This window comes from Ranitomeya imitator, chromosome 3 (genome assembly GCF_032444005.1).
Source record: "Ranitomeya imitator isolate aRanImi1 chromosome 3, aRanImi1.pri, whole genome shotgun sequence".
NCBI lineage: Eukaryota > Metazoa > Chordata > Amphibia > Anura > Dendrobatidae > Ranitomeya > Ranitomeya imitator.
Window position 1 is genome coordinate 51482504 of NC_091284.1, and position 17870 is coordinate 51500373.

The window sequence follows — 17870 nt, forward strand, 5'->3', positions numbered from 1 at the left end:
CTCCTCATTTTAACATGTTGGATTAAACTTTATAATTTTATTTGGAAGCTGGATCATTTTTTCTTTTTCTTGGACCCTCAGCCTAATACTTGGTTGCACAACCTTTAGCCAAAATAACAGCGACCAACCACTTCCGGTAACCATCAATGAGTTTCTTACAATGCTCTGCTGGAATTTTAGACCATTCTTCTTTGGCAAACTGCTCCAGGTCCCTGACATTTGAAGAGTGCCTTCTCCAAACTGCCATTTTTAGATCTCTCCACAGGTGTTCTATGGGATTCAGGTCTGGACTCATTGCTGGCCACCTTAGAAGTCTCCAGTGCTTTCTCTCAAACCATTTTCTAGTGCTTTTTGAAGTGTGTTTTGGGTCATTGTCCTCCTGGAAGACCCATGACCTCTGAGGGAGACCCAGCTTTCTCACACTGGGCCCTACATTATGCTGCAACATTTGTTGGTAGTCTTCAGACTTCATAATGCCATGCACACGGTCAAGCAGTCCAGTGCCAGAGGCAGCAAAGCCACCCCAAAACATCAGGGAACCTCCGCCATGTTTGACTGTAGGGACCGTGTTCTTTTCTTTGAATGCCTCTTTTTTTCTCCTGTAAACTCTATGTTGATGCCTTTGCCCAAAAAGCTCTACTTTTGTCTCATCTGACCAGAGAACATTCTTCCAAAACGTTTTAGGCTTTTTCAGGTAAGTTTTGGCAAACTTCAGCCTGGCTTTTTTATGTCTCGGGGTAAGAAGTGGGGTCTTCCTGGGTCTCCTACCATACAGTCCCTTTTCATTCAGACGCCGATGGATAGTACGGGTTGACACTGTTGCACCCTCGGACTGCAGGGCCGCTTGAACTTGTTTGGATGTTAGTCGAGGTTCTTTATCCAACATCCGCACAATCTTGCGTTGAAATCTCTTGTCCATTTTTCTTTTCCGTCCACATCTAGGGAGGTTAGCCACAGTGCCATGGGCTTTACACTTCTTGATGACACTGCTCACGGTAGACACAGGAACATTCAGGTCTTTGGAGATGGACTTGTAGCCTTGAGATTGCTCATGCTTCCTCACAATTTGGTTTCTCAAGTCCTCAGACAGTTCTTTGGTCTTCTTTCTTTTCTCCATGCTCAATGTTGTACACACAAGGACACAGGACAGAGGTTGAGTCAACTTTAATCCATGTCAAGTGGCTGCAAGTGTGATTTAGTTATTGCCAACACCTGTTAGGTGCCACAGGTAAGTTACAGGTGCTGTTAATTACACTAATTAGAGAAGCAGCACATGATTTTTCGAACGGTGCCAATACTTTTGTCCACCCAGTTTTTATCTTTGGAGTGGAATTATATCCAATTTGGCTTTAGGACAATTCTTTTTGTGGTTTTTCATTTAAGACAAATTAAATGAAGATAATAATAACAAATAATTTCTGATTGCAATCATTTTCAGGAAGAAACTGAATATTATCTGACAGAATTGCACGGGTGTTAATACTTTTGGCCATGACTGTACATCCTGTATTATACCCCAGAGTTGCACTCACTATTCTGCTGGTGCAGTCACTGTGTACATACATTACATTACTGATCCTGAGTTACATCATGTATTATACTCCAGAGCTGCACACACAATTCTGCTGGTGAAGTCACTGTGTACATAAATTACATTACTGATCCTGAGTTACATCATGTATTATACTCCAGAGCTGCACTCACTATTCTGCTGGTGCAGTCACTGTGTACATACATTACATTACTGATTCCGAGTTACCTCCTGTATTATACCCCAGAGCTGAACTCACTATTCTGCTGGTGCAGTCACTGTGTACATACATTACATTACTGATCCTGAGTTACATCCTGTATTATACCCCAGAGCTGCACTCACTATTCTGCTGGTGCAGTCACTGTGTACATACATTACATTACTGATCCTGAGTTATATCCTGTATTATACTCCAGAGCTGCACTCACTATTCTGCTGGTGCAGTCACTGTGTACATACATTACTGATCCTGAGTTACATCCTGTATTATACCCCAGAGCTGTACTCACTATTCTGCTGGTGCAGTCACTGTGTACATACATTACATTACTGATCCTGAGTTATATCCTGTATTATACTCCAGAGCTGCACTCACTATTCTGCTGGTGCAGTCACTGTGTACATACATTACTGATCCTGAGTTACATCCTGTATTATACCCCAGAGCTGAACTCACTATTCTGCTGGTGCAGTCACTGTGTACATACATTACATTACTGATCCTGAGTTACATCCTGTATTATACTCCAGAGCTGCACTCACTATTCTGCTGGTGCAGTCACTGTGTACATACATTACTGATCCTGAGTTACATCCTGTATTATACCCCAGAGCTGTACTCACTATTCTGCTGGTGCAGTCACTGTGTACATACATTACATTACTGATCCTGAGTTACATACTGTATTATACTCCAGAGCTGCACTCACTATTCTGCTGGTGCAGTCACTGTGTACATACATTACTGATCCTGAGTTACATCCTGTATTATACCCCAGAGCTGTACTCACTATTCTGCTGGTGCAGTCACTGTGTACATACATTACATTACTGATCCTGAGTTACATCCTGTATTATACTCCAGAGCTGCACTCACTATTCTGCTGGTGCAGTCACTGTGTACATACATTACTGATCCTGAGTTACAACCTGAATTATACCGCAGAGCTGCGCTCACTATTCTGCTGGTGCAGTCATTGTGTACATACATTACATTACTGATCCTGAGTTACATCCTGTATTATACTCCAGAGCTGCACTCACTATTCTGCTGGTGCAGTCACTGTGTACATACACACGCTGCTGATTTTTTTCCTTATGGATTTGAACCATCGGAGTGCTTTTTCCATGTGTGCTGCATTGTCAATTCTTTCAGCGTTTTTCATCCATTTCAAATGAATGGGAAAAAATAATTTCATGTAAATACCGCACATATTTTACACAGCGTTTCGAAAAATCTGCTACAAATACTCAACGTGTGCACATACTCCAGAGCTGCATTTACAGTTCAGTCACAATGCTAGTCTACAGGCAGCTGGGCTCATATCATGTACTCTGACAGTGGGGTATTCTCTAAACCTAGACTGGGAGATTTTGGCCATGAAGGCGAAATAATGGGCTACATAACAGAGGCTGAAGCTCAAGATCTCTGCTGGACCTATTGTAGTAATTTTACTGACCAAGAGAATGACAAATGCTGGGAGTTGTAGTGTCACAACAGCTGGAGGAACGCACAGACTGCAGACAACTGTAGGAAGTCATTTGAAGGAATGATTATATTTACTTGTCCAAAATGTTAAAAGGGAGATTAACAAAAACAAAAAAAAAATTCCTGGAAAGGAGGCAAAAGGGAAAATTGCCAACCTGAGGAATAAAGCAGATTAGATTTCACATATTTTAAGACAAAAAAAAGAGAGCTGTAAAGCCTTTCAGATGTTATAAAACCGGAGAACCGTCATTGTACTGTGCCAGATAAATAATGCGAGAAGTACCGAGGTTTAATGGCGGAACACGCTGTACTCCGACGCTTTTATGGGAAACCTCTGCCGAGTTTACAAATGCAGGATCCAAATAATCCAGAGATGGAGGCGGCATAAATAAGCTCGCTCTACAGTCAAAGCAGATCATCACCAGATTCTACCATAAAAACTGCATACATATAATTACTAGAGCTCTTATGCCTGATGAAGCTGCTGTACTTACTTTGAAATCCAGATCAGAATTGCTGTATCATCCTGCCAGTAATATCAGGTTATGTTTTTTAATACTAGGCAGGGAGATCTGGTGACAGATCCACTTTAAACAGAATCTGTCACCTGGTTTTTGTTAGGTTATCGGACATGATGTAGGGACAGAGACCCTGATTTCAGCGATGTATCACTTACTGGTTGGTTTGGTGAAATCCCCGTTTTATCTGTTGCAGATCTAGCAGTTGCTAAGCCCTGAATAACCCGCCCACACAACTGATTGGCAGCTTTCTGCCAATCAGTGGTGGGGGCGGGGTTACAGAGAGCAGGAGAACTACCGTATATGGCACAAGATAACTAGTCTTGTAGTGATAATCTCCTGGAGATAAAATACCGGATTACTTACCGGTAATGCTCTTTTATAGAGCCCACGACAGCACCCACTAGAGAGAGGGGATCCGCCCCTAGGAACAGGAAACCTACAGAGAGATAAAAGGGGCGGCCCCCCCTCGCTCCTCAGTTGTTTTACAGAGAATAGGAGGAACCGCCAGGTTTTAGTTAACAGGTTCAGGTATATACATATATACATATTTACAACCTCATACTACATCTTTCTAATATTTACACCTCACCAAAAAAGCACCATGTGCAACTATATACAGAAAAGGGAGGGATGTGAACGGGTGCTGTCGTGGGCTCTATAAAAGAGCATTACCGGTAAGTAATCCGGTATTTTCTATTCGCCACGACAGCACCCACTAGAGAGAATTACAGAGATTATAGACTGGGTGGGTTTACTGAGTCAAGGACCGATACACCAAAAGTTAGATCAGAAGCAGAGGATAGATCTAATCTATAATGCTTATAGAAGGTGTTAGGTGAAGACCAAGTTGCAGCCTTACATATAAGGTCTATTGGTACATTTGCCCTTTCTGCCCAGGAAGTCGACAAGGCTCTTGTAGAGTGCGCTCCCACATGTATTGGAGGATCTTTCCCTCCAGCCTTATACGCCAAGATTATTGCCTCTCTGATCCAGCGAGATAATGTGTTCTTTGTCACTCTGGCACCCTTGGTTTTACCCTGGAAAGACACAAAGAGAGCCCTACTCTTCCTCCAGTCCCTAGTTCTCTCTAAATAGGCTAAGACAGTCCTTTTTACATCTAGGGTGTGAAGTCTATCTTCTTCTGGAGTTGAGTGGTTCTCATAAAAGGTGGGTAACAAGATCTCTTGGGATCTATGAAAGGTAGAGGCCACCTTAGGGAGATAACACGGATCTGTTTTTAAAATTATCCTATCTGATGTTACCACAAAAAAGGGAGGATCTATAGATAATGCATGAAGATCACTAACTCTTCTAGCAGAAACTAATGCCACTAATAATACCGTTTTTAAAGAAATATTCTTTAGTGAGGCTGCATGGAGAGGCTCAAAAGGTGGTTGTGTCAATGCATTTAGGACTATTGATAGATCCCACTGAGGGACCCGAGGTATGCTAATTGGTCTCGATCTCTCACAGGCAGATATAAACCGAGATATCCATCTATTACCTGCAACATCATAATTAAACAGAGCTCCTAAGGCTGACACCTGAACCTTCAGAGTGCTTACGGAAAGACCTAATTCCAGACCTTTTTGTAGAAATTCCAATATTGGAAATATAGGAATTTCAGCTGAAAGTTGTGTAGTATGAAATTGAAGAAATTTTCTCCAAATTCTAACATAAATCCTGGTAGTTGAAGGTTTTCTGCTTTTCATCAGAGTATCTATTAACCCACTAGAAAACCCCCTGAGATTTAGTAACCGCCTTTCAAACTCCATGCAGTTAAATCCATGCCCTTTGCCTGAGGATGAAGGAACGGACCCTGAGAGAGCAAGTCCTTGGACTGAGGCAGAATCCACGGGTCCGACACTGACATCGCCCTCAGCCATGAGAACCATGGCCTTTTGGGCCAGAACGGGGCTATTAATAGAATTTTTGCTCTTTCTTCCCTTATTTTTCTTATTACCAAAGGCAGTAGATTCCATGGAGGAAAAGCATATGACAGGTCGAAAGTCCATGGTACTTGGAGGGCATCGAGTATGTCCGGCTCGTCCTCCCTGTTTAGAGAGGCAAACACCCTGACCTGTCGGTTGGCTCTTGTGGCAAACAAGTCTATTTGAGGAACACCCCATCGAGCTGTTATCATCTTGAAAATTTTTCTGTTTAGCATCCATTCTCCTTGATGAAGGGTGTGACGGCTCAGAAAATCTGCACGAAAATTGTCTGTGCCCCTGATGTGCACTGCTGACAGTGATAGCAGATGACCTTCTGCTAATTCCATGATGTCTGATGCCAGCCCCCTGAGTCTGTCCGACCGCGTACCTCCTTGATGGTTCAAGTAAGCTACCGCAGTGGTGTTGTCGGAGAATACTCTTGTGTGAGAGCCGCTGAGCTGAGGAAGAAAGTGAAGTAGGGAATAATATATCGCCCTCAACTCTTTGACATTCGAAGAACTATCAAGTTCCAAACTAGACCAAAGATCCTGAACCCACTGATCCTGAAAATGTGCCCCCCAGCCTTTAGGCCCAGCATCTGTGGTCACTATACTAGAGGGGGAAATTACCCAAAGAACCCCTTTTGAAAGGTTTTTCTGATTTAACCACCACTTAAGAGAGTGTAATACTTCCGTTGTTAGATAAACTGTCCTATCCAGACAGCCTCTATTCTTGATGTCTTCCTCCAATATAAATTTTTGTAGAAGCCTAGTATGAGCCTGTGCCCACTGGACCGCAGGAATACACGATGTCAGAGAACCTAGTAATGACATGCTCTGTCTGAGTGACATACTACGATTTTTTATTGCTAAGGATACCTTATCAACTATGGAGATTTTCTTATCCTCGGGCAGCTTACAAATCTGGTCAGCTGAATCTAGAAGGAGTCCAAGGAATTTCTGACACTTTACAGGCTGAAGTCTAGATTTTTCCCAATTAACCAGCCAACCCAGGGATTGCAAGGAAAACACTACTTCCCGTAACCTCTGCTCACACTGTAGGGGGTCTTTACCTACAATCAATAGGTCATCTAAATATGGAATGACTAAAGTATCCTTTACTCTTAAGAAAGACATTACTTCCAATAGCAATTTTGTAAAAACCCTTGGGGCCATAGATAATCCGAAGGGCATCGCCTTATATTGTAGATGACGAATTTGTCCCTCTATACAAACTGCTACCCGAAGAAACTGCTGGTATAAATGATGTATAGGAATATGATAGTAAGCATCTTTAAGATCCAATACTACCATGTAACAGTTTGGAAATAGATTTTTTATAGCTGAACGAATGGATTCCATCTTGAATGTTTTAGGTCTTATAAAGGAATTCAGCTTTCTTAAATTAATTATGGTTCTGAAAGAGCCATCCGGCTTACTAATCAGAAACAAGGAAGAATAAAATCCTCTCCCCATCTGGGAAGATGGGACCTCCACTAGGACTTGTTTGCGTAGGAGGGTTTTAACCTCTGTTTCAAGTGCCTCTTGCTGAGGCCTGGATCTTAAGGTGGTAAGGAGGAAGGAATCCGGAGGAGTTCTAATAAAGTCTAATGTGAGCCCTGAAGATATTAATTTAATAGCCCATGGATTAATTGTTATCTCTTCCCATTGTTGCCTAAACTGTTTTAGCCTTCCACCCACTGGAGGAATATAATTACTGGAATTTGTCGGCTGGCTTGAATGGACGTTTATTAAACAGGTTTCCTTTTTGTTTAAAATCCTTATTGTTCCATCTGTCTCTGAAGCCTCCCCTCTTTCCGAATGGTGGCTTCCTGAACGCCCTTCTGTAAGACGGAATAAAGGGATTAGGGAATCCTTTCTTCCTCTCGCCCGCCTTAGTGAGTATATCATCAAGGACTGTTCCAAAAAGGTACTCACCCTGACAGGGTATGGCACATAATTTGGATCTAGACTGGGCATCTCCCTTCTAGTTTTTTAGCCATAAAGCACGCCTAGCCGTATTGGAGATATTAGCTGTTCTGGCCGCAAGTCGTAGGGAGTCAATAGAGGCATCAGATATAAAGGCAGCCGCACCCTTGATCAAAGGGATAGACGCTCGTAACTTTTCCCTGGATACACCATTTTTAATATTTTGCTCCAGCTGATCCAGCCAGACTAGCATTGACCTGCTAGTACATGTGGCTGAAATTGCCGGCTTGAATGCCGTGACACAGGCCTCCCACGATTTTTTAAGGAGCGCATCTGATTTTCGGTCCATGGGATCTGATAAGGAACCTGCATCCTCCACGGGCAAGGAAAAACGGCGAGATGTAGATGCAACTGCCGCATCAACCTTCGGCATTTTGGTCCAGGTACTCAAATCTTCGTCATCGAAGGGGTAGCGCCTTTTACAGGATATTGGCACAAACCCCTTTTGACCTTTACCCCACTTCTTCTTAACGAGGTCTTTTATGGCCTGGTTTATTGGAAACACGTGGCCTTTCCGTTGGGAAAGACCAGCAAACATGACTTCCTGTGGTGTCTGGGGTTCTTTTGACTCAGATACCCCCATTGTATTTCTCACTGATTTGACTAAGTTGTTTATGCCTTCTGTTGGAAAACAAACAAAGTCTTCTTCCCCTGAAGAATCGGACAGCTGAGAGACCTCTGAATCGACCTCCCCACTCTCTGCTGACGTGTCAGCTTTAGGTGGGGATACTCTTCTTTTCCTTTTCTCCATATTAACTGAGGAAGAACCGCCTCCTAACGACTGAAGTTCTTCCCGAATTATGAGCCGTATGTCATTCATCTTAACCGATTCCTCCTGCCGTAAGGTGTTATCTATACATGTCTGACACAGATTTTTAAGATAGGAGTCAGGCAGGGGTTCGGTACATATAGCACATTGTTTGTGCTTACTCTTCCCCGTCCTCTTTGCCTAGAAATAATATAAGCAAAGGAACCAAAATCAGCTTCAGTGAAGCTATATATACACTCACCCAGCGTATTAATTTTACCGGCTGCAGGGTTGCCTTAGTCTGGGATGTGGAACGGGACGACTTCCTTCCCGATTTGTCAGTGGAGTCACTTATTTTAGAGTGTCCACTGCTCTTTTTTCTGGTTTCACTACTAGGTACTAGTGGCTCTTCCATGGGGTGCATACGGACCTCCTCTTGGGACGACATAATGCACACTGACTGCACTCCTAATCCTTACTTTTATAGTGTAGCCACTCCTGCACACATCCCCCTTCTTTTTTTTTTTTTTTTTTTTTTCCTTTCTACTCACAAGTCTGGCGTCAGGACACTGGGATCGCATGGGGGAATCCAATATGGCGGTTCCCCCGGAAATAGTACTCCGACCTCGCGACCCCGGAAGTTCAAGCTTTCTTTCCGGGGACGCCGACGCTACTGCGCATGCGCCCGCGTCTGCTGTATACCGGAACACGCCGCTGAAAGCGCTGCATCCACCACCATGTCGCCTCTTACCTTGGAGGGACAGGAGGGAAGACTCCGACCGGGGACGCCATCCGCCGCTCAGCTCCACTCAGGAGGGCACCACGGCAGGTATCCACACTGCACCATGCAATTGTCAGCACTTATCCAACTGTGTCCCAGCAGGGAGACCGTTGGCACCTTCAGGCTTTCCTGTCAGCCGCACCAGATGAGGGGGGAGCCCGCAGGAACATTCTCCCGACACGGTCTACCTGCTCTGGGACCCCTGTCGCTCAGCAGAGACGGTACAGGCGGTAGCCCAGGCAGGTTTTCCTCTTCTTAGCACCATAGAGCTTCTCTGTGGGTTCCCTTCTAGGAACAGGAAACCAACTGAGGAGCGAGGGGGGGCCGCCCCTTTTATCTCTCTGTAGGTTTCCTGTTCCTAGGGGCGGATCCCCTCTCTCTAGTGGGTGCTGTCGTGGCGAATAGAAAACACTGATTTTATTGAAACTACAACAAGCAGCCCAGTAAGTGACTCATCACTGGAATCAAGTTCCCTGTCTCTAGTCAATGCAAGTCAATGAGTCCATGGAAAATATGACACTGCACCCGGATGACATCTGAGTAGTGATGAGCGAGTATACTCGTTGCTCGGGTTTTCCCAGAGCACGCTCAGGTGATCTCCGAGTATTTGTTGGTGTTCGGAGAGTAAACGGAACCTGTCCCCCCCTAAATCAACGGTGAGCTAAGCTCACCAGCATCAGGGGCTTATCTACAGCATTCTGTAATGCTGTAGATAAGCCTCGATGTAACCTGAAAGATGAGAAAAAGAGGTTAGATTATACTCACCTGGGCGGGCGGTGCGATCCGGTGGGCGTCGCGGTCCGGTCCGGAGCCTCCTATCTTCATTCCATGACGTCCTCTTCTTGTCTTCACGCCGCGGCTCCGGCGCAGGCGTACTTTGTCTGTCCTGTTGAGGGCAGAGCAAAGTACTGCAGTGCGCAGGTGGCGGGAAAGGTAAGAGAGGCCCAGCGCCTGCGCACTGCAGTACTTTGCTCTGCCCTCAACAGGACAGACAAAGTACGCCTGCACCGGAGCGTGAAGACAAGAAGAAGACGTCATCTGATGAAGATGGGAGGCCCCTGACCGGACCGCGATGCCCATCGGACCGGACCGCAGCGGGACCGCCCCTGGGTGAGTATAATATAACCTCTTTTTCTCAGCTTTCAGGATACATCGGGGGCTTATCTACAGCATTACAATATGCATTAGAATTACAGAATGCTGTAGATAAGCCCCTGATGCCGGTGGGCTTACCTCACCCTCGATTTTGGGGGTGACAGGTTCCCTTTAAGTTTTCATCGCGGCAGCTGAATGATTTACAGCTACTAGCCAGGCTGAGTACATGCGGGGGTTGCCTGGTTGCTAGGGAATCCTTACATTTAATCAAGCAGGCTAGAAGCTGTAAATCATTCAGCTGCGGTGATGAACACTAACAAATACTGGGAGATCACCCGAGCAACGAGTACACTCGCTCAGGACTACATCTGAGTGCAGTCCGATTTTCATGGACTAACAATGGAGGAGATGGAGATTTTTATCTGTATCTGAGAGAATCAGATCATACTCTGATCAAAGTGTGATCTGCGTAATCTAGCAGATTCTCTCTGCACCTGCCCTGAGGCCGATTTATCGCTAAGCTGGACTGAAATGACGGTTCTCTCTTTTTATACATTGTGGACAGCACTCACCTAACACCGCTAAATTAATGATGATTTCTTGGAAGTTCTTTTTGTCTTGAGGCGCACTGACTTCACAGCGATATTGTCCTGAATCTCCTCTGCTGAGATTCCTGAAGCGGATACTGGGGCCCATCATCTCCGCTCGCTTCTGTAAATCAGCTGTTGGCACAAGATAAATGCAAATAACGTATATGCTAAAAATAAGAATGTGTTGGTCACAAGTCATCCCATCTGGATTATTTTATATTCCCACCATGACAGTGGCAATCTTCTGCTTGGCATGTTTTATTGGCCAGTTAGTTGTGCTAGTCCTATTTATGGGACTTCTAAGATAACATCTTTTCCTTTGCACCCAAGAGATCAAATGGTCTAGCTGATGTCTTGTCTGACTTATCCTGACCATACCCATGAGATATCTGGCACATGGCTCCCGACTCCTCCATCCACAGGAGCGCTCAAATCTGCAGAACATTCCTACACATTTCGTACTGAGACATAAGAGAGAGGCGCTGCCAGACATCTTTGGCAGCGGCTAATCGCCTCTGAAAATAAAATGATAGAGCAATGAAATTTCAACTTCTTGATCCTTCTCTCCTCAAGATGATCTGTTGGGAAACAGAAGGAAGATGCCCATACACATTAGATGGACTGGCCAGCTCATCCCGCTGAAAATTAGCAGGATCAGCTGACTTTTGTCCAATAGTGGCTATTTGGAATATCCCTTTAAGGATGGTTTATCTCTAGCTCCAACATCTCATCCCAATATGTAGTAGGTGTAATAATAATATTAGCAAATACCTCCAATTAGAGATGTAGTATAGTTCTTCTGATTTGCTATGTTGCTCACCCCATGTGCAGGGTATTGTAGTTACTTAGCTATCCAAGTTAGTTAGTTGTTTATGGTTGTAACTATGGATATCTAAGATACTGCAATGACCTGCATGTGGAGTAAACGACATAGCAAATCAGAAGAACTATGCTACATCTCTAATTGGAGGTATTTGCTAATATTATTATTATTATTATTACCATTATTCATGCGTGAGTTTCTCGCATTGAACTCGCAAGTGTGACCCCAGCCTAAGCCTGTATTATAACCGTAAGGATATTAGACACTGGGGTCAATGAGACAAAAAGTCATTTTTTTAAGAGACATAACGGTGATAGTCACAGATAATAATTTACAAAAATAAAAGAGGAAAAAAAAAAAAACACGCCAGGAATTCTCCTCCAATAAAGAAAAAATGCAGAAGACTCCGCCCATGAGTAAAACTCGAGAGGGAGGCTCCTCCCATGAAAAGAGAAGACATTATAGAAGATTGCTGTGTGACCACACAAGGGGTTTTGTTAGATTGATAGAGTGTTCTTTATGGAGGATTTATATATTAAATAGTTTTTTCCAGTACTGATAGTGCATATGGCAGTTCTGTGTCATGTACAGGAAGGGATAAGTTTTTGTCAGGCCTCTGTCACACGTCCTGATATTACCGCTACTGGAAAGAAACACAAGTGGTGCTACCCGTGTCCATGTGTCACATCTGTGTTGCATACGTCTGCTGCCCGTGTGCACCATCAGTGTGACACGTACTGGCATCCGGGAAAAGGTAGTACAATTAGCGCTGTTCCCAGGCACCGGGTGCTGAATCAAACACTTATCATTGTCGCCTGTTCTCCCTACGATCAGCGAGACTAGGAGACGCTGATGAGACTTGTAGTCAGCACCAGAAGTCTGTGTATCAGCGTATTAAATAAACAAGAAAAACATTGCGAGGTCCCCATTAATTTTCCTAACCAGCTGATGGAAAGCCGACAGCTGTGCTCTATTATTAATCTGGGAAGGGGCCAATATCCATAAAAGTTCCAAGCCCAATAATAACGGCTCACAGCTGTTGGCCTAGCCGTTACTGGTAGAAAGGGGGACCCAAAAGAAAAATGACGTGAGGTCCCCCTATATTTACTGTCCAGCAAAAGCTAAACAGATGGTGTGTGCCGACTACTACTGTCATCAGTGTCGCCTGGTCTCACTGACAGCAGGAAGAGGAGGCAATAATGACGAGAGCTGGATTCAGCACCCGACACCTGAGAACAGCGCTAACTGTACTGCTTTTCACAGACGTCGGTACGTGTCACACAAATGTCATCCATGTGTCATCAGTGTGCACAGGTGGTTCTCTATTGGTCCTAAGGGTGGATTGTGACACAACATTCTTAAAAAAAAAAAAAAAAAAAATTATGAAACGTTTACCTGCCAGCGAGTTATTAAAGAAGACAAAAGAAACTTCTCCATTGAGAGCCACTTTTTTCCATTCTAACCGGACGACTTGTTCTTTTTCCAGTCGGTATTTGCAGGTAAGAATTGTCTCTGTGAGAAATAAAGAGAGCCATAGCTAGAAAGAACGATACACAACTTCATAAGCCAACCTAAAATATACAAGTGGGCAAGAACTTTGTAATGCCCTAAGGGCCCCTGGATCACTGTCTTCAGTTATCTCCATCAGTCCCATAGACAATGAATGAAGCACATAGTTGCCAACATTTCTGGTGACGTTTACGCCACACCATACGCTATAACTTGGGCCAATAAGTAACACTTTTGGGCAGGTTTTAGATAAGCCACAGCCCCTTGTGGCCTGGGAGATCCAGGATAGCTGCAGAGTATGGGAGCAGCAGGATGCACATGAGACTACGTTGTTGCATTCAATCCTAATTGAAGAAAAGAATAACAGGGGATCAGGACCCCTTTTCTTATGATTGGTGTGGGTTCCGATGGTGAGACCCCCAGCAATCAGACAATTATGCGTAATTTTAGATGTGTCATTTATAGGGAAAGCCCTTTTAAAGTTCTACTTATTCCTGTGGCAGCAATGCCTTGCGGCAGTGGGTGCTAACTTGTTCCCCAGAACTAGGGAGTGCTCTAGTCTATACCTGTCCCCTGGATTACTCCTGAATGTGGAGACGTCGGATTCATGTGACTTGCTATGCTCCTATATGAACCCTTATCTGTCCCCTCCTCCAGCCATGGAGATCGGAATCCGAAGTGTCTAGGTTAACACTAACCAGACAAACAAGAGAAGACTGCCAGGGATAAATGAAAATCACAGTCATACAAAATACACTCAAACAACACAGTGGAACACGGGGAAGTAAAGGAAGGAAAAAACAAATAGGAGAGAAAGAGGATGTGCATATAAACAAAACTCCAAGCAACAATCTCCTGAACAAATCTCCAAACACCCAATTCCAACCGCAAACTACACCTCCAACTCCAAACCAGGCAGTAAGAACTAACACTGGCAATTCTTAAATGCCAGAGGCAAGCATATATAGCAGAGGGGAGTGGCTAACACTGAACAGCTGAGACAATCCAGGTAGGACAGCTCCAGGAGCTGCAACTGAAGAGATTATATCTTATACTGCCAAGCAAGAAAAAAACTGTGCTGCTTAATAATATGGTGAAGTACTTCTAACCAGTGCAGGAGTTCGGGTAACCAGACACGGCAATCTTTTGGCCTCTCTCTGTCGTGGAAGTCCCATGACAATGCCAACATAAACAGACCCTGAGCTTTTAGTTTTCAGCTCTTCACCAGAGTAAAGGGTACCACTCCACCCCAAAATGTATACCCTCCTAGTCCTCACCGATCCCGGGATCCACCCTGCAGCACGCTCAGGTCCTGCGCCTCCAGTAACCAGACAAGTGGGAAGAGGGTGAGCGCCTCCACGTGCCTCATGGCTTGTCCACTTGAGACATGATATGATGCCATGGTTTTTATGTTTATTTCACAAGGTTATGACATTTGAATGAAATAAAAAGAAGTTTAGATCCAATGCAATGCCTGGCATACGGCAGGTGGGGCATGTGTTCCAAAAAATATAACGCCTCTGTGATTAATAAGAAAATCAATCCAAATATATTAATAAGAAGAAGAGAGTAACAAGAACCTCCACCCCGTGTCCTATAATTATGTAACCAAGTCCCTGACGTCTAGAACCGTCTCTCCTGGGTCACCCAGCGGAAATGTGTTACGTGGAGTTTCTGCGGAAGGCAGCCTGACCTTGCTGTTATATCACTGCTGACATAGAAGAATTGTTCTGCAAGGAGACAACAGAAATAGGCTGAAGGTTTCCTGAAGTATAAATATGAATTAATAAATCTGGACTCCTGGAAAGTGACCCAGCATTCTCGCTGCAGTTCCTGCCTAGGTAAGCGAGCCATGTCTAGGAGCAGAGTGAGCAGGTGTTATGGGGGCAGAGGATATGGTCGCACCTAGATCATGGGGCCAGAAGGGCGTGGACACACGTGTGATTTCCATCAGGGCAGGACAAAGGGTAGGCGGAGGTAGCAACCCACCTAAGGCACTACTGCACACCACCTTGAGGGAATGGACACAATTGGGAAAAAAAATAGATCATTAGGGCTCGTCTCGTACGAGTACTATCCATACTATGAGTTTCATGGACATCTATGATATTCTCTTTGGCTGCAAAAAATCGTGGAGTCATGTTGGATTTTGAACTGAGGGTTGGATGAAAAATCGGCAATGCAAGGCAACGGCCCCATAAAGAAGCTTGGATCACACTCGGATAAGACGGACGGTCAGAATGGAGAAGGTGGGGACATTTTGTTTTCCCTACTGATGACACTCGGACCACACTCTGATCAAAATAATCGGCCCATGTTTCTCGTACGTGGAAAAATTGGGTGTGTGAATGAGCCCTTAATGTCTGCCTGCACCCCGGGCCGTCACTGGCAAACAGCAGAGCACCCGGGAGTTGGGACATTCTGACAGCTTCTTCTTTACCGCTGGGCAACACCAGTGAGGCCGGGATCCGGCTCCTGCTTCCAATGTGCCCATACATTGACTTGTACCTACGTCCTGACCAGTTGAATAAGTCAGCACGGTGGAGCTGTGCGCTCCTTTTTGATGATGTACCCTGGCCGGTAGAGCCCAAGTCTCCTAGAAGACGGAGCCGGGTGGGAAGGTCTGATGCCCTCAAGACGAGGAGGAACCCTCCCCAGAGTTAGCTTACCAACAAGAACCAGGTCACCCACATTCTCAATGATAGGGGTTCCTGGAGGCATATTTAGCAACCTAAGCCCCAAAATGGACACCCTGGACCATCGGGGAATGCCCCCCAAATGCCCACTTTGGTGCACAGCTTGCATTAGCTCAGACCCGTTCTGAATTGGGTTGTAGGATTGTCCTGGCAGAAAATGGTGCCATTGCCAAGAAGGTTTAGATGTGTGCCAAAAAACAAATATACTGAAAAAAAAACCAAAACTGTTATAATATTAAAGTGTTGAGATTTTTACATGTTTATTCTTCTCCTATCTTATTTTGGGAAAATCTGAGCAATAACCAACATTGGTGCCAATAAGTCTTCCATAGGGCTGGGAATCCAGTAGTTCTAATGTCTCCCCAGTTATGTTCTGATGCAGGAACAATATTAATAGGGTACAGTAATAAGAAGACTTATAATACCGGCATTTTGGTATTTCTTTTTGATAACGCATTTTGGCAGGAGACCTATTCCTTGTCCGCACTGTAGCAATAAGTACGAAGCACTTAGGAAATAGAACCGATATTGATTTCCAAGTGGTTGATTTATGGAGCTTAATAAATTGTCTTGAATACTGTAAAGTCAATGCTGTTTTTCCCATAAACACATGTAGATAAACCCTTTACAGCGCACACCCGTGTGGCTCCAACGCTACGAAATATGATGGGTTTTTTCCTCTCTTTGGATGGTGGGTAAATGGTGTAGGGATGGTAGACTGGAAAAACTTGACTGTCCTGTCCGGTAATTCACTTTTTAGTGTTTTTTATCAGTACTAAATGTGTAAATACTTTGCTTCACCTATCTGGTAATGAACCCGAGATTAATAATGTATGGTACTCCAGAGCTGCATTTATAATTCTGCAAATTAGAAGAGGATTGTGATCAGATACCACCATAACAGATGGGCTGAGACTTGGGGACCATTTATCTCCTACATCAGATTTCTCCACAGTAGCTGACGTAACAACTAAAAATTATGCTCCCAACACTTCATATCACAGAAGGAAGATCTGAGCGGACACTGAACAAGAAGGGAGTGCTGGAGGTAAGGGGTTGTCCAACTCAGAGCAGTTATCCAGAAAATACATTGTAGATTGCAGAGTTCTATAGACAGTGAATTTAACAACTGCATGCAAGCTCGACCACCGCTCCGCTCTCGCACCGAAATTAAGGTTGTCTGCATGATCCCTAAGGGGTCATCCCCATGTTATTCAATGAGGCCATGAACATATCCCTCCAAAAAATATCACAGCTGCACTATTTTCCCTGATAATCAGATGGCACTCGCCCATTCATGTCTATGCGTTTGTTGAAAATCTCGGACTGCACTTGAATGACATCCGATTTTCACAGATGGGCGAATGGAGAAACTTTTTTTTCCTCTCCACCTCTTTGAAAATCGGATTACATTCTGATCAGAAGGGAATCAGAGTTTGAGTAGCAAAATTGACATTGTTGTATGATATATCATTGGTGAAAAATGTATCTAGTGGAAAAAAAAAAGTCATTAAACTCTGGAGCCTGTAAACTTGTAAATGCAGCTCTGAAGTATAATACAACATGATATCACCTGGGATCTCCAGATGAGGCATGACTATAACCCCAAGCATCAGCACGTTGTGCTGCCTTTAGGAAACCGGGGTAACAAATGATATGGTTGTGATTACAGCTCATAATAAGGTTGTCAATCAGTTTTCCTGGATTCTTAGTTAAATGTTTTCTCTGTTTTACAGCACATAATATGTAAAGGGATAATGAGCCATTGATAACGATGCAAACATTAATCGCTATCTGCCATGAATCTGTTGTCGGGTGAACCGGTAACAGGGACTTCTTCCCTTGTCCCTAACGCTAGGGGCGCTGTTGTGAATTCTGTTATCGAACTCCCTCCTGTGGTCATGAATGGTACTTCGGCGGGTTCTGTCCATGGACTCCCTCTGGTG

At 44.3% G+C, this 17870-nt stretch overlaps 1 protein-coding gene across 1 annotated transcript in view; it reads right to left on the bottom strand.

The window, feature by feature from the left end:
- The window catches only part of JAM2 (junctional adhesion molecule 2), a 147434-nt gene that overhangs the window by 42164 nt on the left and 87400 nt on the right, over window positions 1–17870 (bottom strand). The window contains exons 3-4 of the mRNA XM_069760877.1: window positions 13115–13231; window positions 10879–11028 (exon numbers count right to left, since the gene is read on the bottom strand). Of these exons, the coding sequence (XP_069616978.1) occupies window positions 10879–11028; window positions 13115–13231 (267 nt within the window). The remainder of the gene's footprint in view (window positions 1–10878; window positions 11029–13114; window positions 13232–17870) is intronic.